At 59.1% G+C, this 24,460-nt stretch overlaps 2 protein-coding genes across 6 annotated transcripts in view; both read left to right on the forward strand.

Moving 5' to 3' along the window:
- Window positions 1–24,460, forward strand: part of CAPN5 (calpain 5) — a 52,322-nt gene that overhangs the window by 24,617 nt on the left and 3,245 nt on the right. For all 5 annotated transcript variants that reach the window (XM_045816186.2, XM_045816188.2, XM_045816185.2 and 2 more), the window contains 9 exons: window positions 14,880–15,088; window positions 17,860–18,052; window positions 18,868–19,061; window positions 19,711–19,788; window positions 20,289–20,484; window positions 21,116–21,238; window positions 22,406–22,602; window positions 23,489–23,604; window positions 24,178–24,314. In XM_045816186.2, coding sequence (XP_045672142.1) covers window positions 14,880–15,088; window positions 17,860–18,052; window positions 18,868–19,061; window positions 19,711–19,788; window positions 20,289–20,484; window positions 21,116–21,238; window positions 22,406–22,602; window positions 23,489–23,604; window positions 24,178–24,314 — 1,443 coding nt within the window. The remainder of the gene's footprint in view (window positions 1–14,879; window positions 15,089–17,859; window positions 18,053–18,867; window positions 19,062–19,710; window positions 19,789–20,288; window positions 20,485–21,115; window positions 21,239–22,405; window positions 22,603–23,488; window positions 23,605–24,177; window positions 24,315–24,460) is intronic.
- Window positions 5–14,871, forward strand: OMP (olfactory marker protein). The gene has a single exon (XM_045816190.2). The coding sequence runs from the start codon at window positions 5,086–5,088 to the stop codon at window positions 6,049–6,051; it is 966 nt and encodes a 321-aa protein (XP_045672146.1). The 5' UTR covers window positions 5–5,085; the 3' UTR covers window positions 6,052–14,871.

Here is a 24,460-nt window from a genome sequence, read left to right on the forward strand (position 1 = left end):
TGGGGGGGCCCTCGACAGCAGAGGTGCAGCCGGAACTTGCAGATGTGACTTTGGGAACACCTGTGCAGGGGTGGGGTGGGGGGACCCCAGGGCTCCCAGCATTGGCCAAGCAGCAGAATCGCTTTCCCCTCACCTGCCAGCTTAGGCTCTCCAGGACGGGGTGCTGGGAATCTGTGTAGCTACCAAGGGGATTCTGATGTGTCCCCACCTGAATCTTGGGGGCCCACAGTGTCCCTGGAGGCACCTGGCAGGATACATACCTGTGAAACATGGAAGACACCACTAATTGGGGCTCAGGAAGCCCCTGCCAGTACCTGCTGTATAGACTTAGCCAGTCCTTGTCCTTACCTTGGCCTCAGTTTTCTCACTTGCTCAGCGGGAGTAGTCCAGCTGGTTTTGTTTCATGATTCCTGGTTCCAAGTGCTGAGGTCCTGGACCAGTGCCAAGGCCTTAGGTTGGAAAGAACTGGCTGTGGTTGTGACACTTCGCCCTCTTGTGGCAGCACTTGGCACTGCAGCCCTTTCATCCCTGGGAGAGCTCCCTTCTTGGGGAGGCAGGGAGGCTGGAGTAGAGGCTGGACTGCTGGTCTCTGTAGACTAATCCATCAGGACTGCATGCTGGGTTCCTGTGCCAGCAGATACCAGTCATTGCCCCCTGCTCATCCCTGCCCTTCCTGTCCTTCTTATGAGGAGCTAACAGCAGGGCTTACAAGCTCTGGGCATCTCAGCCTTACGGCTTAGGTTGAAGCCCCTGCCTCACCATTTGGTAGTTTTATTATTAGCTGCGGTTACTCATCTGAAAAACCAGGATATGAGGGTAGCTCCCTTTCAGGGAGTTTGTTAGGGTAAAACGAGACACTGTTCTCAAAGAGCCTGTGCAGTACAGTGCTCAGTGGATGGTGGCCACGTTACCCGTGCTATGATAATTAATAGTCATAGAACATAATGGGTATTCCCAGGCAAGCAGGGAGCCTCCCTCAGCCATCAGAGGGAGCTGTGCCCTTAGCCAGGGCTGGGACTGTGTTAGTGCCCTACTCTCATGTCTTCTGAATTAGGGGTATGACCTTTCAGAGTCACCCCAGGGTGGGTATCCCTGGGGTCTGGCTCGGTCCTATGGGGACACAGGTGCTGGAGGGCCCTCAGCAAAGGTCACTGCTGCAGCCTGTGGACGGGTAAGAGGTCCAAGCTGGAAGGGCCTCAGAGAGCCACATGTGGGATCATTTCACTCATGAGCCTCAAGGACCAGACAGGCTTGGGGCCCAGGGCTGTTCTCTGGATGTAGGGCTATCCTTGCCCCCATGTCTCCAGGCTCCAGGCCCCTTCTCTGAGCCCAGAACAAGGTCCCCCAGCCTCTGAGCCCATCAGCAGCTAAGTCAGGGCTCAGTCTGGGGCTGACGGTGGCACTCGGGAATCCTGTGGGCCTGGCCGTATACATCCCATCCTGCCCTATAATCCCCTGTTTACCTGTGGTTTCCCTTCTTGACGTGAGCTCCCCGTGGCCCCAACTAAGTCTTCCCACTAAGCCCAGCAGGATCCTGGCCCAGAGAAGCCTCAAGAAAGTTTTGAGAACAGAGCCTCTCCCCAAATTGTTGGACCAAGCTGCTGGCCAGCAGCCCCTGGCCAGCCCTCCTACCCGACGCCTCCTGGGGCCTTCAGTCAGGCCAGAGCCTGGCCCACCGTGTCCCCTCCTGGGGAAGGGGCTCTCTGGTCATTCGTAGGGAGGAGAGGCTGCTGTGTGTCCTGTACTGGGCCTGGCCTTCGGTGCCCCACCTAGTGAGTGGAAGAAGGGGCCCAGGACCCACGGGCAGGAGGACTGGCAGGTCTGTGCATATTTGTCTCTAGGCTGAAGGTTCCGCCTGCAGGGTGACAGGGTGCCTGGCCTGGCTGGTCTGGAGGCTTCCAGGGCCGGGAGCTTGGGTCCCCAGGAGGCTGGAGCAGAGCAAGGTGCTCTTGGCTAATTGCACTCTGCCTCCTGGTGCTGCTGTGGTGACAGCTCCTGGGTCCTAGAAGGAGGTAGGGGGCCCTGGGGAGCTTATTACTATGCCTAACCTCCCCTCCTGTCCCTGCTGACTGGGCCCTGTTTGTTGTCACCCTTTGCTTTAGGGCCCGTTGCCCTGCAGGGCCTCCCCGGCCCTACCCTGTTTTCTCCATGGAACAGGGGTGCTCAGCCTGAGCTGCTCCCCCACCCACCTCACTCCGGGGATGCTGAACCTCGGGATGCTGGTGCACCATGCCCTCAACACACCATACCCCCTCCTCCAGGAAGCCACCGCTTTACCTCTAGGTCTTGATGCAGCCTCAGGCCGATGGGCACAGGATTTGAAACCAGCCAGACCTGGGCAGGAGGCTGGCTGGGTCCCTTGTTGTTGTGTGACCCTGGGCAGGTCAGGTTCCTTCTCCGGGCCTTGGTGGAAACCTGACCTTTCTAGTCCCCAGAGTTGTAGGAAGATGAACGGAGCCTGTGCCGGGCGAGGGCAAGCCTGTGGCATTCCTGGCAATATACTCGTGTTAAATCCTCCTCCCTCCCCACCTCTGGGTTCCCCGTCTGTCCCCCTGTTTTACGAAACACCTCTTGGCAGTGGGTCTCCCCGTCCTATAGGATCCCTGGTGGGGGCAATATGGTCTCCGCACCTCGACTATCCATTCTCTGAGGGTGGGACAGTGGACTTCAGGTGACCGGGTTTTGTGGACCAGAACTCAGGATGTGACAGCGGGGTAGGGCATTTGCCATCAGGCCTGCTCATTCTGGGCCCTCACCTCCCCCCAAGCCTGGTGCAGGCCCAGGCGTGGGGGCAGGCCCGATCCCTGCTCCGACCTCGGGTGCCCCCGGCCAGAGGAGGAATGCCGAGAGGAAGTGAGTGAGTGTCTGGCTGGCTGAGAGGGAGTGTTGGGGGGTGGCCGGTCCTGGGGCACAGCCTAGGGGAGGCACGTGGTGGCAGGACTCGGTTCCATTGAAAACGCCCCCCGTCCCGCGCAGTTCATGCCTGTGAGCTGCGGAGCAGCTCATTCAGCCCTGCTAACTGAGCACCAGCTGCTCCCCGCAATGTTCCAGACACCGGGGACCGGAGATGGGCACGAGTACTGCGTCACTGAAGGCTTGCTTTAGCTGGGAACAACCAGCGTTAGGGGTTGCTGTTTCCTTCTAGACTGTTTCTCCAGTTCGGGTTAAAAAGGTGCTTGTTTTGCTTTTCAGTTGCCAGTTTTGCAATCACATCCACAAGTTTGGAACCCGCTCGTCTCCTCTGTTCATTTCTATGCCAGGCTTTAGTGGGCCTTCCCAAGGTGTCTGGTGGCCAAGCAGAGAGCTGTGGGTGGCAGTGGCCTAGCCCCACCTGTAGCCTCCTGCCCCCTTCCTCTGCTCCCTTCCCACTCAGGCCTCTCCTGCCCTGCCTGTCTGAGGCCCAAGCCCCAGACGCCTTCCACCCTCAGCCTCCTCCTGCAGGTGGGCAGCCGGCCCAGGCTGAGTCCAGGCTCTCCCCAGGGTCATGCAGCCCCTGGGTCTCCCCACCTGTAGAAAGCGAGTGCCTCCCCCAGCGTCCTGCAGGTCCAGAGATGGTGCAGGCATTCTCGCTTCCCTCCGTGCTGCTTCCAGAATGCACCCTCCATTTGGAAGCTCCTCCAGGCTCATGCCCTTGGCTCCCCACACCCCCGCCCCCGGCCCTGCCCACCTTGTTGCCATCCCCTGCAAGCCACCTTCCACTCGGCAGGGGCTTGGCGCTGTGGATTACCACGCCCGTGTGGCTGATGCCCGGCCCTCATCATCCCCGGCCTCAGTTCCTGTTTGCAGCTCCAGCAGCCTTTACCGTCAGCTGCCTCCACCCCCTGCCTCCGTGGCGGCCACAGCCCGCGCCTACATCTGCCCTTCCCGAGGCTGTTCCGCCGAGGACCAGTCTCCCCGGCCTCACCTCCCAGGCGTGTCCCTCATCCTGCCCTTTGATGCACACCTGCCCCTCAACCTCGTTTTGGCTTTAGTCAGTGTCTGTGTGCTCTCCCCATCTGCACATCTTCCTCTGGTTGGCCTTGGCCTTGGGCCCTATCACATCAGTTCTCTTCTCAGTGCTATTCGTTCGTTAATTCATTCGTTCATTCAACGAGCATCTTCTGAGGGCCTCCTATGTGGCAGGCTCTGTTCTAGGTGCCGGCTTAACTTTAAGTTAACAGTAATCCCGCAGCCATGTTGTTCCCCTCTCCTCTGCCCCTGCAGCTACAAAGTGAAAGGTCTGGGAGGGTCAGGCAGCTTGACATCTCGCATCCTCTTGGATGCCCTTGGGGGATTGCCACCAGCAACGCCCAGAACTGACCTGAGGGCCTGAGGTGTTACCTTAACAGGACCACATGCTCTGTCCCCATTGGTGACCCTCTGCTGATCAGCTAGCCCAAGATCCTACTGATTTAGCCTCCATCGACTATGCTTGTGGTCCACTAGACCTTTCAGATTGTTTTCAGTTGTTACATTTTGGCCTGTGCCTCTGTCCTCTTTTCTGTGTGTGGCATGTCATGGCAGCTTTCCCAACGCACCCCGCCACCCCCCAACTCCCACTCACATATTCCAGTTCTTCCATTTACTGGAATATACTAGCTGAGCCCCTGGTTCTGCCTTAGGCACTGCAGATACAGATATCTGTCAGATTCTTCCTTAGCCTCAAGTCTCCTGGGGGAAACTGAGGCTTGATATGGGTGGAGTGAGTGCTGGGATTTTAGTGGGAGGAGACCTGGGCGTTCGGCTGCCCTGTGGTGCAGTGTTGAGGCAGGGCCAGCAGGCGGGAATCCTGCAGGTCAGTGGTTCTCACAGTCCCCGGACCAGCAGCCTCAGCACCCCCTGGGAGGCCGGTAGAAGTACAGATTCCTAGGCTTCATCAGCCCTATTGAATCAGAATCGCTGGGGGTGGAGCCCAGCCATCGTGTCCGAGTCCTGCAGGGATTCTGATGGAGTCCTGCAGGGATTCTGATGGCGTCTAAAGTTTGCGAGCAGGGGTTTAAGGGAGAGATGCTGGCAGTGGGGCTGGGCGGGAGGGCTCCCAGGGTCCCTGGGACGCGGAATGGAAGGCCTTGGCCGTTGAGTGTGGAGGGGTGAGGTGAGGCTGAGATGAGGGGGAGGTGGCTGCAGGCTTCCGCTGGGGTGGCTGCCCACCTCCAATCAGCAGGCCCCTCCGTTCCTTGTCCCCCCTACCCTCGCGCCAGGGGGTCTTCCAGCCTCTCCAGTGAGCGCCAGCTCCCCACCTCCCTCCCCTCCTTACTGCCCCACGCAGCCTCCCTTCTTCACAAACAAGCCGTTCTTGGTAGTCAGGTAGTCAGGGCGGTTTCCACAGCAATTGACATCAGCAGTCTGGTCCCCGGGGAGCCCGGCACCCTCCTGCCCCCGGGCAGCGTCTCCCTCACCGCCTCTTGGAGGAGGAGAGCGGAGGCATTGGGGGCCTCCCACGCGCATTTTGAGGACGGGCCCGGAGGGGCGGGGCCGGGAGGGCCGGAGGTGGGCGGGGCGTCCTCGGGGGCCTGTGGCCCGGCGGCCCGCAGTCGGGCTCCTCGGCGGCGGCGGGGCGGCAGCAGCACCGGCATGGCGGAGGACGCGCCGAAGCAGCCGCAGCTCAGCATGCCGCTGCTCCTCGACCACGACCTGACCAGGCAGATGCGGCTGCGCGTGGAGAGCCTGAAGCAGCGCGGCGAGAAGCGCCAGGACGGCGAGAAGCTGCTGCGGCCGGCCGAGGCCGTGTACCGCCTGGACTTCGTCCAGCAGCACAGGCTGCAGTTCGAGCGCTGGGACGTGGTGCTGGACAAGCCCGGCAAGGTCACCATCACGGGCACCTCCCAGAACTGGACGCCCGACCTCACCAACCTCATGACGCGCCAGCTGCTGGACCCCGCTGCCATCTTCTGGCGCAAGGAGGACGGGGACGCCGACGCCGTGGATTGGAACGAGGCCGATGCCCTGGAGTTCGGGGAGCGCCTGTCGGATCTGGCCAAGATCCGCAAGGTCATGTACTTCCTCATCACCTTCAGCGAGGGCCTGGAGCCCGCCGACCTCAAGGCCTCCGTGGTCTTCAACCAGCTCTGACGGCTGCTGCTGGCTGCCGCCCCCGCCCCGTGCCCGCCCGTGCCCTGCCCGTGCCCCCTTCCGCCAGGCGTGTGTTTGGGGACATTGCTCTAGCTGCTGGCCTGCGCTCAGCTTGCCCGGGCCCCTGAGCCTGCGTGCTTCCTCCTCTCCTTTCCCTGGTGCCGGCGCTCGTGCTCACGGGAGGAAGAGGCAGAAGCCCTGTAGTCTAGAAGCTGACCTGACTGCTGCTGCTTCTGCTGTGGACCGTGGTGGTCGGGGCCGAGGGCATGTGCCTTCTCTCTGCCTCGTTGTCCCGAGAGAGACTCAGACAGACCGAGAGAGACAGACAGACAGAAAGAGACATCCAAAGCGCCAGCCGTTGGGCTTCCTCAGGAGAAGGACAGACAGACGACAGAGCAGCCTCCTCAGGGAAAATCCGCAAGCCGGCGTTTGCTGCTGTCCTGGCCACAGCGCCCTTTGCTGAAGTCCAGGGGCGAGCAGGGAGCCTGAGGACCCAGGAAAGCACGGCTCCTGGCCGGGGCCTGGCGTGGTCCCATGACGCCTCAGGGGCCTTAGGACTTCTGGCCGCATTGCCGTGGGGGTTGATTGGGGCAGCGGGGAGTGGCTGTGGGGAGGCTCTTCTGAGAATGACTTCAGGAGGGAGAGGTGACAGGGAGGGCACATATAAAAAAGTTACATAGAGATGCATATATCTGTACATGTGCGTATAGATCAAGAGAGAGTGTGCTGTATTCACGTGGCTGTATTCTAGCGTCAGCACCTGCCCTGCGAGCAAGTCTGATTTTAGGTGATCGGTTAGGTATTGCCCAGCTGGTTTGTGGGTGGCCCTTAGTAGGGGCTTGGTCAGGATGACCTTGGGGGGGGGGGCTCCTGAGCTGAGAGCCTTTGAGGTTCATGCAGGGAACAGCGTAGTGAAGGGGTTTTCCTCTGCCTGGGGAAGCAGGATGGAGGGGTCCAGAGCCCTGGAGCTGGAGACAGTAGATTCTTTGGGGCCTCAGGTGTCCCTGCTGGGATGTTAGGCTTTTTCCAGGTCCCTGGGCAGGAAAGACACAGGCCCAGGAGGCACCTCAGGAAGTGCCCCAACACCCTGTCTCCAGACCAGCCCTGTTTTTTTTGTGTGTGTGTGAGGAACAGGCCGTGGCATTTTCCTCGTGAAGCAGAGCCATCCCCAGTGGCTGGGGCTGCTGAGAGGGTGAGCCCCCCACTCGGGAGGCATGGAAACAGGACTAGGGTGTTGGAGTCGGGATTTTTTAGGTGGGGATTGGCTGTGGTCCTTTCTGACTCTCAGGTCTGGGGCCTGTTCTGGGCCGGGCTTAAAGTCCCAGGATTGCCTGCCCACTTTCTCTGCTGACAGCCAGGGGCGTCCAGACCCCTGGAGATGGCCCTGCCCTTCAACTTTCTGCTTGATGCCCCCTGCAGCTCGGTGGACCCTCTTGGTGCAGACTGCCTGTACCCCCACCCTGAGCTGCCACATCTACCCCACGCACTGTGTGTCCCCAATAAAGCCTCTGTGCCCCCACCTTGTGGTGTGCAGTCTCTCACTGTGAGCCACCCCTGCCCCTTCAGGAGCTCTGACTGCCTCTCCAGTCCCCACAGAGCCCTGAGTACCCCCTCCCGGCCTTCTCCCACAGCCCCTCCCCTTCCCCTACTGCTTTCAGAGATGAGGCCTCGAGCAGTCAGGAGACTGGCCCAAGGTCAGACATCAGGATGGAGTTTAGAACCAGGTTTCCTGACATGCAGCCGGGTACTAACACCCCTGACAGTTTTTTCCTCAGTGGCCCCCAGACCAGCCTCCATCCGGAGTGTGGAGCCATGCTGAGGCCACAGCAGGTGCCATCTGGTCCTCGGCAGGTGGAGCCCAAGCGGGATGGGTAGGGATGCACGGGGCCGTGCACAAGCTCCGCGGTCACCCTCTCTTGTAGGGTGGCTGGGCAGGAGGCAGACAGGACAGGGAGTGGCAGGTGGGGTGGGGTTAGGCCTACGTCCGGTTTCACTCAGCCTCTGTCACCAATTTAATGCACGTCCTCAGGCAGCCCCCACCCCACTGACCAGAGAAGACTGGTGTCACCACATCACCCTAGTGCCCCACTTGGCCCTTCCTGAGAGCTCTTTCCCCTTATCATCTCTCGAGCTCACTCAATTTTTGGACAGAGACGAAGAGACCCAGAGGATAAGGCCATTTGCCTGAAGTCACAGAAGGCGTGAAGGGGCCAAAGGAGGGGGACGTGTGTGGCTCTGGGTCTGGGGCCCCCTGGGATGGACAGGGGCAGTGCCCCACGCCTCCTGAGGGCCCAGGCCAGGGTGAGGCCAGCTTCTTCCCAGTGACTGAGGTCAGATCGTGCTTCAGGGGCCACACTTGGGGTTTTGCTTGGGGATGATGCCAGCTTTGAAATGCTCCACACAGCCAGGTCTCCTTTCCCCGTCCTCCACCCCGGAGCCCACCCGGAGCCCTCCACGGAGCAGCTGTGGCCTCTATATTTCTCTTCCCCAAGCCCTGCCCTTCCAGCCCCGGCCTCCATCCACTCCTGAAGATGCCTGTGGAAGGGGTGGGGGCAACAGAGCCCAGCCCTTCCACCCCTGCTCTCCTCCCTGGCTGTACAGCCGAGACAGGGCCAGGAGGAGTGCAGGGAGTGGGAAATGAGGACCCATTTGCCATGGAACCCACAAGAAACCATAGAGTGAAGAGACCTGCCGTCTCCTGAGCTTCTGCCTCCCACTGAGGTGGTGTGTGCCGTGCTGAGGGGCCTGCCGCTGACCCCAAGCAGCCTCTCTGAGCCTGTTGGCAGGGGCTAATGATGGGGCCTCCCATCATGTGAACCTCCCCATGTGAAGCTTTGATGAGTTAGTGTTAGTGGAACACTCGGACCTCAGGGGCTGGCACATGGCACCGTCTCTCCATTTGCTCATTGTGACTCTCCCAGTCACCACAGACGCATGGTCCTACTTTTCAGTTATTCTGCGAGGAGTGTCAGGAGAACCTATTTCCAGAGTAGCAGTGCAGGGTTCAGAGAGGTGAAGGGAGTTGCCCGAGGTAGCACAGCAGCCCAGTGCTTCTGGAAGCAGGCAGGGTGGGTGGAGGGAGGGGCAGGGACCAGGCCTGGCTCTGGCTGGAGTGGACGAGAGGGCGTGAATTCTCCTCTGCCATGGTCACCAGGCTCAGAATGGCCTAGCCGAGGGGGTAGCTGGGGAGCCCAGCAGGAGGGGGCCTGCCCCAAGCCCGGGGTCCTGCCTGGGTCTCTGAGCATCTGGTTGTGCCCTGTGGACAGGAATCCCGAGGCCCCTCAAGGTACATCTCGGCCTCCTCTCCAGGTGGTGAGCGACGGGGCTCTGCTCTCCCGAGGGTGTGCGGAGTGGGGGTGGGGGGCCCGAGCTTCCTGGCCTCTTCCTGTCATGGGAATTTGAGACTCTTGGAATCAGAAGCTGAGAACTGAAGAACTTCAGATGCTTGGAACCAGGGACCCTCTAGTTTGGGGACTCACCCACCTGACTTGGGTAACACAGGAACCCCCCCCTGCAGCCCTTCAGCCCTCAGCCCTGCTGGCCTTTTGCAGAAATGCCCCCAGGTGGCCCTCTGGGGTTCCGGGCAGAAGTGTGTGAAAAGCTCCTTCCCCGTGCCACACCTACACGTGCACTGACACTCACATACACGTGATGCCGGCGTGCACACGCACATATGCTGATGGTCACACACATGCACGTGCTTGCACACTCACACGAGCGTGTCCCACTGGCTCAGAGTCCTAGGAGGATTTGAGCTGGGAGTGCTCTAGGCACCGCGGCCTCCCGGTGCCCGCATTGCCTGAGGTTTCTGGGCTGATTGTGCCGTGGGTGCCGGGGGCCTCCAAATCCCACACAGTCCTCGCTTTGCTGCCAGCTCTGCCTAAGTAAGTGTGTCAACCCCTCAGGCTTCCCGTCTGCCTGGGAGGCTGTTGTTGAGGTTCCCCTCGGGAAGGAGACTGACCAGGTCCCTGAGCTCCCCACCGGCCCCAAGGTGTGCAGACTGTGTGTGGACGCACGCACTTGTACTGCGTTCCCTAGCGGGGATGACCCCTCACAGGTGCACAGCCCTCCACGGTTCAGGCAGCATCCCCGAAGCCACTGTTCCTTCTGGGTCTCCCAACAGCCCTGGAGTAGGGGAGGCAGGTGCCGACGCTGAGGCTCAGAGCAGCAGCCTGGTCGGAGGCTAAGTGCCGGCCATTCAGTGTGGTTGGTCATGTGTCCAGTAGTGGCTACAAGGTGACCTGCCGGACAGGGCCCTGCTGCCGCGGCCACTTGGAGACTTGCCTTCCAGAAAGACTTGTCCGGCTGTGGAGCTGGCCTCCCTATGCTGGGTGCGGGGAGGCAGTGGATCTGGGCGTGAGTGGGGGCTCAGCCCCGCCCTCCAGAAGCTCCCCTCAGTGATCAAGGAAAGGGCCTGGGGGAGGGGCTGTCCCGGGGGGGGGGGCGGTGAGCACCAGCCCAGGAAAGCCCTGCAAGCTGCTGCTCAGCTCACCCCGAGGGACAAGGAAGGAGACGCACCAGAGAGGAAGCCACGTGCACACAGAGCCGAGGTGGCCTGAAGCATCATGGCATCACCCAATTACCCCGGTCCCCCACCCACCTCCCCTCCAGCAACCCTCAGTTTGTTTCCTATAGTTAAGGGTCTCTCGTGGTTTGTCTCCCTCTCTGATGACTTCCCATTCAGTTTCCCCTCCCTTCCCCTATGATCCTCTGCACTGTTTCTTATATTCCACATATGAGTGAGACCATATGATAATTATCTTTCTCTGATTGACTTGTTTTTGCTCAACATAATACCCTCTAGCTCCATCCACGTCGATGCAAATGGTAAATATTCATCCCTTCTGATGGCTGAGTACCGCTCCATTGTATATATAAATACCACATCTTCTTTTTTATTTTATTTTATTTTATTTTATTTTATTTTTTTAATGATTTTTTATTATATTATGTTAGTCACCATACAGTACATCCCCGGTTTCTGATGTAAGGCTCGATGATTCATTAGTTGCGTATAACACCCAGTGCCCCATGCAATACGTGCCCTCCTTACTACCCATCACCAGTCTATCCCATTCCCCCACCCCCTCCCCTCTGAAGCCCTCAGTTTGTTTCTCAGAGTCCATAGTCTCTCATGTTTCATTCCCCCTTCTGATTACCCCCCCTTTCTTTATCCCTTTCTTCTCCTACCGATCTTCCTAATACCACATCTTCTTTATCCGTCACCTGTCGATGGACATCTCGGCTCCTTCCACAGTTCGGCTCTTGTGGACATTGCTGCTGTGAACGCTGGGGTGCAGGTGGCCCTTCGGATCACTGTGTGTATTACAAAGCTGTGACCATCAAGACAGTCTGGTACTGGCACAAACACAGACACAGATCAATGGAACAGAATAGAGAACCCAGAGAAGGACCCTCATTTTCTCTATTTTTTGAGTGTCTTCTATTTTATTGATTCCTGCTATCTTTATTATTTCCTTCCCTTTACTTGGGGAAAAATCTTTTTCTAGATTCGTGAGGTAGGAACTTCCTCCATGTTAAAGCTTCCTTCCTTTGTTGGCTTGGTTTTCATGGTGTCGTTTCAAGTGTTCTCTGTGCCACACGTTTCCCCTAAGCTCGGACTTACCTTAGTGGCTTTGTAAGGTTCCGGTACAAGTTTTTTGGCATGACTGCTTTGGAGGAGACAGTGTGAACTTTTCTCATGAGGCACGTGATGTCTGGTTGTCTCTCTTTTTCGCGATGTTAGAAGCCGTCGATGATCACTGCTAAATCCATTATTTGTCAGCGGTCGTAAAATAGCGAGAGTCTAATATTCTAGTCTCTTCCTCAGTTCTTAGCTGCAACTCATCTCCAGATGCAAACCTCTCTTCATCTGCTTCTCTGGGTTACCCGCAGGTACGGTTTGTATAGAAGAGGCAGGATAAATCTCGATTCTTTCCCTTAACTTTCCAGTTAAGGGAAAACGAGTCCGTTCCCGGCTGGCCTCCAGTAGTGACTAATTATTTGTTTTTGTGAATGTCGTGATCTCATAGATGGGAACGTATTTGATCTGTTCTCATCCATTGCAGTAATTATCCTTACTGATGCTGAGCGTGGCCCGTCTTTGGCCAGTGGGAGCCTCTTTAGGTTGGTTCGGGAATCCTTTGATGGGGCCCGAGGGTCCTTGGTTACTTTCCTGATTCCGGGTGCGACTGGATGAGGCGTGAGCACACCGTCCTGGACAGTGTCTTCCTTCTCGCTCAGGACCCTGCTGGCAGCAGAGGGGGTGTGGGGTAAGAAGCTGGCTATGCTGGGCCCACTGGCCATGATGTAGGAGGGGAAACTGAGGCCCACGGGGATCCCCGAGTCAGGATCTCCAGGCCCTAGAGCCTCATTAGCTGCTTCCTGAGCCACAGAGGGCGCAGGGCCAAATCCCGGGTTTGGCTAATGATGCTCTTGCACCCCCAGCAGTACGTCCCAGCACCTGCCGGGGCTCCTCTTCCTCCCTCCCCAGTCCCATGCAGTCCAGAGCTTGCAGAGCAGGTTGGGGGGGGGGGAGGGTGCCCTGGCCAGGCTGGTGTGCTCAGCTTCGGACTCCTGATCCTTCTGTGCCCTTGGGCAGCTCCTCGTTCCTCGGCCTTCCCATCTGTGCAGTGGGGATGATAAACCATCCTGTTTGTGCCCCATTTTTGGTACAGCTTTCTGTCCTGAAAGCAGTGGGAGAGGGTGCTGGGGGCTGGGGCGGAGGCTGGCCTGGGAGGTTTTCGAAAGGACACAGAATTGACTGAAAAGGCACCACCAGGCAGTATCGGCCGGGCCCTGAAGCCCTGCGGGTGAATCCTGCCTCCCTCACCGGTCCTCATGGGCGGCGTTGTGCCAGCGATTTCCCATGGTATGTCCCCGAAAGGTCGTGGGAAGGGCCAGGGGTGGCAGAGTGAGTAGCCGGTCTGTGCCTGGCCCCGGGCAGGCCTCCGCTGCTGGCAGTGTGGCCGCTCTCACGGTGCTTCGCGTTTTCATTCGCTTGGTCTCCAGTGTCTCACAGGGACCGTTTGTCTTTGCCAACATCCCTGTTGGTGGTAAGAGGTGCGTAAACAAAAGCCTTCTTAATGAGTGTGGGGGTTGGGGAATGGCTTTTGGCTGAAGTATCTGTGGGCAGGCTGGGCTGGCCTCGGGGTTTACGGCCTCCTGGGGCATCTCTGGCTCCTCGGCCTGGATGCAGGGGTGCCACCCCCAGAGCTGAGGGCGGTTTTCTTCCAGAAGGAGCTGCCTATGGCCCAAGGGGTTCGGCCCTCCTTGGTCCCATGCTGGGGAGGGCCAGCAAGTCACCTCACTCTAGGCTGAGGGGCTTCCTCTTCTCTGCCCGGATTTGCCTCATCTGCTTGGGGGACGCCCACAGTCGGCTCTCAGGACACCTGCCAGGAAGCTGCTGCTGGCCCTGCTGGTCGGGCCCTGCACACCCTTCTCTCCACGCTCCCCGTGCTCCCCATGTCAGTCTCAGCCTTTGCCTCTCCCACCTCTGGGGGCCTCCTGAGGGCAGGGACTGTGTCTGATCCATCTGGGTCCTAAGTGTCAGCACGGGACCAGTGCAGAGCAGTCCACAGGCCACAAGTCTGAATCCTGGCTTCAAACCCAGGTCTGCCTGACCCCAAAGAATGTGTGTTTTCTAGCTGTGTGACACTGGGCAAGTTGCTTGCTCTCTCTGAGCTTTAGGGTTTCTTAGCTGTAAACGAGGGATGGATGATAGTACTCTATGCAATGGGGTTGTTGTGCAAATTAAACTGAGATAAGTCGTGGCACCTGGCGTGTCCCAGATGTTCCATAAATAATATTGTTAGAGACCCAATCAATGCGTATGAATTTTAACACCTGTTTATCGAGCACAATCTCTGGGCCAGGCCCCGGGGCTAGGTGCTGGGCATACAGCAATGACCAGGCCCGATGTATCCCTGCCCTCAGAGAGCTAATGTTCCAGTGATAGTAACAGAATCGAACGGAGTGACACACACTTGTTTAATTATAATTGCGCTAATGGTCCCTGAGGAGAAGTGCCAGGGGTTATGAGTTGGACAGACAGAGATCCTGGCCTAGTCTGAAGAGTCAAGGAGGGCTTCCTGGAGGAGGAGGTGGATCCTAAAGGGCAAGTGAGAATCAGCTGGGTGAAGAGTAGAAGGAAGAGCAGGTGCAAAGTTCCTGAGCGGAGAAAGAGCCCGGAGCAGGGAGCAGGGCTGAGGGGGTAGAAAAGCCAGCCTGGGAGCTGGTGGCAGGGCATTGCACATTGAGGGTTTGGACTCACTTCCCGGGTAAGTGACATGATTGGAAAGATCACTGTGCCGCTGTGTGGGGTGAGGGCACATGTGGCGGCTGATTCTGTTCCAGCTTCTGGGGCCAGGAGGTGGGGGCTGGCCAGGCTGGTGCCGGGGGACAGACGGGAGATGGATTTTAGCAGAACGTAGGAGCTGAGATTGGCCTGATAGGATGGATCGAGGGAAAGGGAGGGGCCGGTGTGGCTGCCGGCGTCGGGTTCGCTCTGGACTGGCTGCCGGGAGTACCGTTCACCAGATGGGAGCTGGGAGGGATGTGATGTATTTCTGAGGGGGGAGGACGCAGAGGGTGGCCCGAGGAAGGGGGCAGGACGCTCATAGAGTCTTAGAGTGACAGCTGGCAGGAGCCTATGCCTAACCACTGCAGAGAAGGGAAACTGAGGCCCAGAGATGAGAAGCGTGTGGCAGGGATGGGGATGGAGCCCAGTATTCCTTTCCATTTTGATTCCTTCGAGGCAGGCGCCCCTGTGTCCTCAGCTGTGACCCGCACTGTGTTGCTGTCCTGTCCCCCCCCCCCCCCCCGCCCAGGTCATCCCCGACTGGAAGGAGCAGGAGTGGGACCCCGAGAAACCCAGTGCCTACGCGGGCATCTTCCACTTCCACTTCTGGCGCTTTGGGGAGTGGGTGGACGTGGTCATCGACGACCGGCTGCCCACGGTCAACAACCAGCTCATCTACTGCCACTCCAGCTCCCGCAACGAGTTCTGGTGCGCCCTGGTGGAGAAGGCCTACGCCAAGTAGGTGCTGCCGGGGCCCGGCGGGCGGGGGCGGCCCGGGCGGCTCAGCTGATGGGCTCCGCGGGGCTGGCCTCCAGCCAGCGCCCCTGGCTCAGAGGGGCGAGGGGCTGCTTCAGAGTCACACAGCGTGCTCTGAGCCTGGGAGCCCAGGGCGTGGCGGGGGGCAGGGGGACCGGGACTGAAGGTCTGGTACCTGGTGTCCCGTCCCCAAAACCAACCCACACAGGAAGGAATGGTTTCTCCTTGTTCTCCTGAGAGGGCAGAGCCAGCACTCACGTTCGGGTCACTGGTTTTTTCCCACAGATCCCAGCTGCCAAGCCCTCCCTGGCAGCCTGGCTGGGGATGTGGTTATCTCAGAGCCCGGGCTGGTTGAGGAGGGTGGGCCCCCCCTGCCCTTCAGCTCCCCTTCATCCACTCATCCGTCCACCTGACTGACTGTCCATCCGTTCTGTCTCCACCGACCCCTCCTCCTGCTCTGTGCCGGGCCGTGGGTCCCCAGCACGGGCCGAACAAAGGTTTGCTGAGCTGTGGATGGCTTTGGGGCAGAGTGACCTGCTCAGGCCTCTGTAGGTCAGGGGCAGGCCTGGGGCAGGAGGTCAGTGGGGTTGCGGACCAGCCCAGCGGCTCTGTGGGAACCTCTCCCTGGTTCCTTGCCCCAGGCTCATCCGTTGGTCTCCTTGGACTCTGTGTGTGTGTGTGAGTGTGTGTGTGTGTGTGTGTGAAAGGAAAACCAACCTGCAACATCAGAAATAAACTCAAGAAAACACAACATTGACAGATTCCATTTTCAGTCTGAAGAAAGCAACACTCACCCCCTGGTGGTCACTGAGCCTCCGCGGCCCTGGGTTGCAGGCCCCTCTCCCTTTCCGGAGAGCCCTCAGTAGCCGCTTCTGCTTTGGTCTCTGGTCTCGAGCCTGTCCAGCTCGAGCGTGTAAGTGGAGTCGTACAATATTTGCCCTTTGGTGTCTGGCTTACGTCTCGTGGCATAATGTTCTCAGTGCTCATTTATGCTGTAGCGTGTCAGCGTGTCGTTCCTGTCCAGAGCGGCACAGAATCCCATCGCATGGGTGTGCCACAGTTTGTTTCTCCGATCCTCTGTCGATGGACTCGGGTCGTCTCCACCGTGGGCTACGGCGAGTGTACCGCCGCGGACGTTGGTGCGCACGTGTCCGAGTCTCTGCTCTCGGTTCTTTGGAATACGAACCTGGGCGTGAATTGCTGGGTCTTACGGCAGTTCAGTGTTTAAATTTTTAAGTGGCCACCAGAGCACTTCCACAGCAGCCATACTATTTACGCTTGCTTGCTTTTTCATTGATTTACTTTTAAAATTATAAAATGAATGCATGTCTGTTAGAGCAAATCCAGAAAATACAGAAACCCAGGAAGAAGGTGCTAAAAGTCGCCTGTACTCCTGCATATTCTTCTGGGCCTCTCCACCCCCCTTCTCTGTTCGGAGCCACCTGAGTTAACCAGGCTCCCCCCTCCTTGGGGAACCTTTGCTCCCCTCCCCTCCAAGGCCCCGCCCCCCATGCCTGGCTCCTTCCTTGTGCTCCCTGTGTCCTCTCTACACCTTCCCTGCCACTCACAGCTCTTTTAACATCTTTGACGGCTCTTTCTGTTTGTAGGTTACCTTGCGGAGCCTGTGCGGCTGTTTTGTGGGACACCGCAAAAGATAGATCAGGCATAGATTTTCATAGATAGGTGTAGATTTTCAGTGTGTGTCATCTGTTTTGTTATGTATCCCATTCTGCTGTTCACGTTCAGCACCGCCGTTAAGATCCCCAGCGTTTTCCTAACATTCATAGAAGCAGCTGCGGTTGTGCCCCTAGCACCTCGTAGGTTGCACGGGGTAGACGCTGTATGTTTTTTATTTTTTATTTTTTAATTTTTAAAAATAATCTCTACACCCAGTGTGGGGCTCGAACGCATGACCCCGAGATCAAGAGTCCCATGCTCTACCGACTGAGTCTGCCAGCCGTGCTTAATGTTTTTTAAATGAATTATTGCATACATTTCAATTTGTATTCCTTTTTAAAAGATTTGTTTATTTATCTTCAGAGAGAAAGAGAGAGAGTGTGTGTGTGTGCTGGGGCAGGGGCAGGGGCAGAGGGGGAGGGAGGGAATCTTTGAGCAGATCCCCGCCGAGCATGGAGCCTGACACCAGGCACGATCTCACCCGAGGCCGTGACCTGAGCCGAAACCAAGTCGGGTGCTCAACCAGCTGAGCCGCCCAGGGGCCCCTGCGTACATTTTAAACATCGCTGGAATCCAGCTGTCTTGTTTTCTCAAACGTACCAAGCAAGCACTGGCGTTTTCCTGCCACAGGAATGCCTTTACCAGACGTCATTCTGCGGCTGCCTCGTCCCAGAGCGCAGGTGGAGCGTAAACTGGTTTCTCAAGTCAATTCCTTGTTGTTAGACATTTAGGTGATTTCTGGGTCTATATTGTTATTAAATAATGTGAATTATTTATAATTGATGTTTCAAAAAGTACACGAGCTTTTAACACTTTTTAGAAGAATTGCTTGATTTCTGGACAGCTAATTTTGAAGACAGGCTGCTAGGGCGAAGAGGAATTTGAGTGGTTCAGTGGGACAAATGTTAGCCTAGGAGCCAGAGACATGGATTCCAGTTTTGGCTCTGCTGTGACCTGCTGTGTGACTTTGGCAGTGTGCTTGACCTCTCTGAGTCCCAGATATCTCCCCTGCAAGGGGAGGGATTTAGACCGGCTGGGGAGCATGAGCTGGGAATTTTTTCCACATTGCTCCCCAGGCTGGCGGGCTGTTACCAGGCCCTGGATGGAGGCAACACGGCGGATGCATTGGTGGACTTCACGGGTGGGGTTTCCGAGCCCATTGACCTGACTGAGGGTGGCTTCGCCGACGATGAGGCCAAGAGAAACCAGCTGTTTGAGCGTGTGTTGAAGGTGCACAGCCGGGGAGGCCTCATCAGTGCCTCCATCAAGGTGAGAGCACAGAGTCAGCCCTCCCCGTCGCCAGCCCTTCCTGGGGTGGGAACTGGCTGTTTTGTCCCAAGCAGAGCCCCCGCTCAGATTGGCTCCTAAATCTGCACGCCCGGCCTGGGGGGTAGAGGGGAGCGGTTGGGGGGTACAACCTCCCTCCCCAGTGCTGGGCAGCACAAGCCACAGGCCCCATGTCCTAAGCTCTACGGTGTGAAATGACTTCCGGTTTGACCAGCATCCCCCTTTTATGGGCATCTTGTACTGGGGCAGTGGGTGTCTGTGCCTCTGAGGGTCCCTTAGTCGGGGTTTGAGGCATCACAAGCTACAAGGTGACTGGAAGGGGGGAGTGACCCCCGGCGGCTGGCACAGGCCCGAGTGCTTGAAGAGGATGGCCTTATTTCATTGACTGCTCATAGTTCAGGTGGGGAAGCTGGGGCTCAGTGCAGACACCAGTGGTGTGTTGATAGACCGGCCCCCTGGAAAAATGAAAAGCCCTGATTTGTAGCATTTGCTGATTTCCCATGTTGATTTCAAGCTAATGTTTTAACAGTTGCACAGTTGAGCCAGTGCCAGTGAACTCCAATACACCCCTGGGCCAACCCCACTTTAGGTCCCTTCCTTGACCCCACAGTGCTGCCCAGTGGGGGCTTTGCAAACACTGAGCTCAGTCCCTAATCGCGGCCTCTGCTTTGTGTGGGGCTGCCATGCCTTCCCTGTCCTCTAGGGGGCGGTGTAGGCACACTACCCACCCCCACCCCTTCCCTCCCGCGGGAGCCTGATGGGGCTCTGCCTCTCTGGGCAACTGTGTCCTCCCACAGGCAGTGACAGCAGCAGACATGGAGGCCCGCCTGGCGTGTGGCCTGGTGAAGGGCCATGCATATGCCATCACTGATGTGCGCAAGGTGCGCCTGGGCCATGGCCTGCTGGCCTTCTTCAAGTCGGAGAAGCTGGACATGATCCGCCTGCGTAACCCTTGGGGCGAGCGGGAATGGAACGGGCCCTGGAGTGACACGTGAGGCCCAGGGGTGGGAGTGTGGGCACAGGACAGACCCCGGGTGGGTGGGCCCTGGTATGAGAGCTTGGGCAAGGACAAATGTGGGCTTCCTGGAGGTGGTGGCTGGGCCTTGAAGGATTTGGGAGGAGGATGACATTAGGAGCTTACCTTGCAGCAGGTGTGTGTGTGGGGGGTGTGGATTCTGCAGGGCAAAGTCCTGGAGGTGGGGATAAGTTGATTCCTATAGGGGACAGAGAGCCCCGCTGGGCGGTGAATGGGGAAGAAAGCAGGGAGGGAGGCCACCAGGGATGAGAATGGGGGTGACTGCTCTGTGTTCGGCTCATGGCCCTGGTGGAGCTAGGATAGGAGCAGCCCCCAGTGAGGGAGCCCCCTCCCCTGAGGGTCATTCCGCCCTTGCCCCCAGCCTGTGGCTTTGCTCTCAGACCTTGGACCCTGGCATGGAGACAGCCCATGGTTACCTGTGGGAGTGGCAGACAGGCTTTTTGGAGAGGGACTGGACCTGGCCCTGGGTGTCCCCAACTGCACCCACACTGATGGAGGCCTGGTGCTGAGCTGGCCCTCATGCCTCCTCTCCCTGGCCAGGGTGGACCTGGTGGGGTCTCTCCTCTTACACTCCCCTCCTTCCGTCCTCGTGTCCACATTCCAGCTCGGAGGAGTGGCAGAAAGTGAGCAAGAGTGAGCGGGAAAAGATGGGTGTGACCGTGCAGGATGACGGGGAGTTCTGGTGAGTGTGCTCCTGCCCCGGGTGGGCGTCTGGGGCCGGGGCTGGGGGGTGGGGCTCCTGTGGCCGGGAGCCCTGGAAGGGGAGGCCGGAGCCAGGGCTCTAGCAGACGCCCCACCGTCAGCTTGCTCTGTGGCCTTGGACCAGTCACGCCATCTCTGTGAAATGAGTGGGGCGGTAATGGGCCTGTTCATCCCCGTAGTCCCACTGCCAACCTCAGGGGACCCTGAGCCGCTCCAGCACGCAGCTCCTCTCTGCTGGAATTTGTACTCCATGCTTTCATCGCTTTACTTAACTCCTGCACTACCTGTGAGAGAGGCGGCTGTTGTGAGCTTCATTCCCATCTTACACGTCGGGAAACTGAGGCCAGAAAGCTGGGAGGCGGCCAGGCGCCGCCGCGTCCGCCCTCGCTCCCGTGTGGGTGGTGGCTCAGAGCACACAGGATGCGTGGGCGGGTGGGCCAGCCAGGGGACCTGGCCGGCTCAGCCTCCTGTCTCGGCCAGGATGACCTTCGAGGACGTGTGCCGGTATTTCACCGACATCATCAAGTGCCGCTTGATCAATACATCTTACCTGAGCGTCCATAAGACGTGGGAGGAGGCCCGGCTGCGGGGCGCCTGGACGCGGCACGAGGACCCGCAGAAGAACCGCAGTGGGGGCTGCATCAATCACAAGGACACCTTCTTCCAGAACCCACAAGTGAGTGTTCTCAGGGCCCCTGCCCCCAGTCCTTGTCACTGTCCTGCATGACTTTGTGGGCATGTCCCCCTGTGGGCCCCTGTGCACCTGTCTGTTTAGTGGGGGGTGGATGGGCATGTTTGGGGGGTCCTGGGTGATCTGCAGATGGTAAAGACGGGGAACTAAGGCTCTGAGGCCTCATGGGTGTGTCGTCCAGAGTTACAGGGACGTTTAGAGGGAGGCTGGGCCAAGGACTCGAACCCCTTGTTTCTACACCCACAGTGCTGCTCTTTCCAGGGGAGCTTGGTCAGGCTGGCTCTCCCTCAGGGAGGATGTCTCCTCTGCAGCCTCCTTAGTCATGACCCTGGCAACTGTTCAGTTCTCATGTTTGGCGTGCCTTCGTTTGGCACAGATGGCATGCGGGCTCAGAGCTGAGCATCCGTGATGTCACCCAGCCCCTCCCCCCCCACACACAGAGTGGGCCCCGTAGGCCTGGGTCATAGATGAGGGACCGAGGCCCAGAGAGGTGCCGTGACTCCCCTGGGCTCTCACCGTCGAGCAGGGGCCTGGCTCCGGCCCAGCTTCTAGGGGCCAGCGCACCCGTCCCCGGCGGTCTTACCGCGGTGTCTCTGTGCCTTGGCGGTCCCCGCAGTACATCTTTGATGTCAAGAAGCCCGAGGATGAAGTGTTGATCTGCATCCAGCAGCGGCCGAAGCAGTCTACCCGCCGGGACGGCAAGGGTGAGAATCTGGCCATCGGCTTTGACATCTACAAGGTGAGGCCAGCTGGGACCCCTGCTCGGGGGGAGGAGAGCGAGGGGGCTGCATTTTAGGCCCCCCAGGCATGGGGGGGAGCTCATGCCGCCATCTGGCTGCAGGGGCTGACGCCGTGGACCTGGCGTCGCATGAGCCGTCTTTGGAACACCCACAGGGCCCGGCCTGCGTGGGATTGGCTGCCCTGGGAGCTCTCAGCCTGATTCCTTCCTGCCCTGGACCCACAGGCTATTTGGTGGGTGGGAAGGAGAGAATTGCCGGTGGTCAGGCCACGCTCTGGGAGGCCCCGGCTGCTCCCTCCCTCAGGGCTCCGGGTCTCCCTGAGCTGGAGGCCCTGCTGGGCCCCGGGAGGAAGCATCCTGGGCAGAGCCAGGCAGGCTTACCCCTGGCCGCTCCTGCTGGCCTGGGGCCTGAGGCCCTCCGCATGTTGCGACACTGGGGATGTGACAGCACACAGCGGGACACTGCGGGCCGCCAGACACCCCGAACTTCATGAGATCACATGGATGCGCGAGGCACGCGGGCTGAGTTGAGCCCCTGCGTCAGACGAGCTCGGTCATGTCATGACCGTCCGTGCGTGTGCTCGTGTCGGTACATCCATTGTGCGCTGGGGTGTCGTGACTTTGACCTCACGTGATGTGGCTGCAGCTTATCGCGGCGCTCGTTCCAGGAGTTGGCCAGCATGTCCTGGCAGCTGGTGACGTCATTTCACGGCCGCAGGCTGTGATGGGCGCAGACAGTGCTGCTCGGTCTGTTGTGAGTCAGAAACTCTACGGACGTTGTTACGGGGGGAGTCCTGTTGTCCTCCTCCTCTTACAGTTTTGCTCCATACAGTTCACTCCTGCACAGTGTACAGGGACTTTTAGTGTATTCGTAGAGTCATGCGACCGTCGCCACCATTCTAAAGCATTTTCGTCACCCCGAAAAGAAACCTAACACCCTCAGCTGCCACCGCGCGGTCCCGTCCGCCTGCCCCGCCTGCCTGCGTCGCCCCCCCGGGCCTTGGGCAAGCGCCCATCGACCTCGTCTCTGCAGATTTGCCTTTCCTGGGCACTGCATGTGCGCGATTCTGTCGCTCTTTCCACGGCGGCGCGGGAGCCGTGCGTGGTGCAGACGGGCAGGGGGCACGGGGCGGGGGGCGTGCGGCCCAGCTCCCCCTCTCCCCGCAGGTGGAGGAGAACCGCCAGTACCGCATGCACAGCCTGCAGCACAGGGCCGCCAGCTCCATCTACATCAACTCGCGCAGCGTCTTCCTACGGACCGACCAGCCCGAGGGCCGCTTCGTCATCATCCCCACCACCTTCGAGCCGGGCCACACTGGCGAGTTCCTGCTTCGGGTCTTCACTGACGTGCCCTCTGACTGCCAGTGCGTGGGGGCTGGGCCAGGGCCGGGGGTGGGAGCGCCAAGTCCCCTACCGGGCTGACCCGGATCTGCAGCCTAGAGATGTTCATGTCTGCCCCAGGCAGGGAGCCCAGCCCTCCGGCCTCCCTGGGCTGCCTTCCCCACCCCTCCCCTGCTCCTCTGTCCCAGCCTCTCTTGGCTGCATAAGGGGACAGCGTCTCATATGTGCACAGCACTTCACAGTTTACAAAGCTTTCACTCCTCTCATTTGCTCTTCCTGAACCCCAAGTGGGGGGCCTGGCCCCTCCATTTTACAGATCAGGATTGGGGAATCGAGGGTGGGGGTGGTTTCCAAGGTCATGACACCAGTGGTCGGGTTGGGCTAAGCAGACTGCTGGAGCCATCCCATCCCTGCTGGGGTTCAGACCCTGTGAGCCCCACACTGCCCTCCCACCTTGGCAGGCAGCCCCGATTCAGGGCTCCTTGTGCCCACGGCAGACCTGGGAGGCAGCCTGTGTGGTGGCTCGGTGGACCCGAGTCCTGCCAGTGCACGTTCCACTTCTGTCCCGCTGGGGGGCAGGTCTCTTGTCCTAGTGAGCCCCGTGCTTTGTAGTCTGTAAAATGGGCGTGGGAATAGTCACCTATCACCCAGGGCTTTGGGAGGGTTACAAATAATACCGGTAACATCCCAGCAGAAGGGTTGGCCCACAGATTGCTTTTCTCTCGGGGAAGGTGGGGCATCTCTGAGGAGAGAGAGAGCAGCAGGAAGCCCGTGGCGGTTTGCCCAGGATAAGCAAAGGCTGGACTAAATACTGCTCCCCTCCCCTTCCCCCTTTTTGAACTCCCTCACCTTCCATCTTCCTGGCCCCCCTCCATCACCTGTCCCCTGTCCTCCTCTGGCCCGTCCCAGGGAGCTGCGCCTAGATGAGCCCCCCCGCTCCTGCTGGAGCTCCTTGTGCGGCTACCCCCAGCAGGTGACGCAGGTGCACGTCCTAGGGGCTGCTGGTCTCAAGGACTCCTCGACAGGTGAGCTCACCTGGGGAAAGCTCCGGGACCCACCTCACCAAGGAGGTGCCCCTGCCCTCTCCCCACTGCTCAGCAGTAGACACCCAGCTTCCAGAACTCTCCTGCTCTCACTCATTGAATGAGCAAACCTTTCCTAACATCCGCGCTGGGCCCAGCCTGGGAGTGAAACTGGGTGCCTAGGGGGGCACGGGCTCTGCTGCCCGCTCTTGGGCAGCTTCCGGTGTGGGGGGCAGTCAGACACAGGGACAGACAGCTGGGAGGCACAGCTTAGGGAAGGCTTTCTGGAGGAGGTGGTCTTTCTCCAGGCTGAGGAAGCATTAAGATATGCTGGTGAGGTAGAATAGGGGAGAAAAGTGCTCAGGGCAGGGGGAGCAGCATGGAGGCCAGGGATCACCAGTGTGCCCCCTCCTGTCTCTGGAAGTTAGGAAGTGAGTCAGGCTCTGGTTTCCCTTCTCCTGAATATAGGAACTCTGGCTTCTGCTTTGGGGAGGGGAACTCACCTCCCAGACATCTGTCCCATTGGGTCCTGCCCCAGCCCCCACCATCACCCCATGACCCACTCAATTTCTCTAGGGGCCAACTCTTATGTGATCATTAAGTGTGAGGGAGACAAAGTCCGCTCGGCCGTGCAGAAAGGTAGCTCGACGCCCGAGTACGACGTGAAAGGCATCTTCTACCGCAAGAAGCTGGGCCAGCCCATCACAGTCCAGGTGAGCCTGCCCGTCCCGAGGGCCGCTCCTGGGCCCCCCGCCTTGATGCTTCCCCACTCACGGGGGCTGGGCCCAGGGTGGCAGAGCTTTTGTTGGGGACCCAGGAACACTACGTGCTGGTTCCCACTCTGTCCCCGACATGGTAT

This window comes from Ursus americanus, chromosome 16 (assembly GCF_024610735.1).
Source record: "Ursus americanus isolate L20-20 chromosome 16, mUrsAme1.1.p, whole genome shotgun sequence".
NCBI classification, from domain to species: Eukaryota; Metazoa; Chordata; class Mammalia; order Carnivora; family Ursidae; genus Ursus; species Ursus americanus.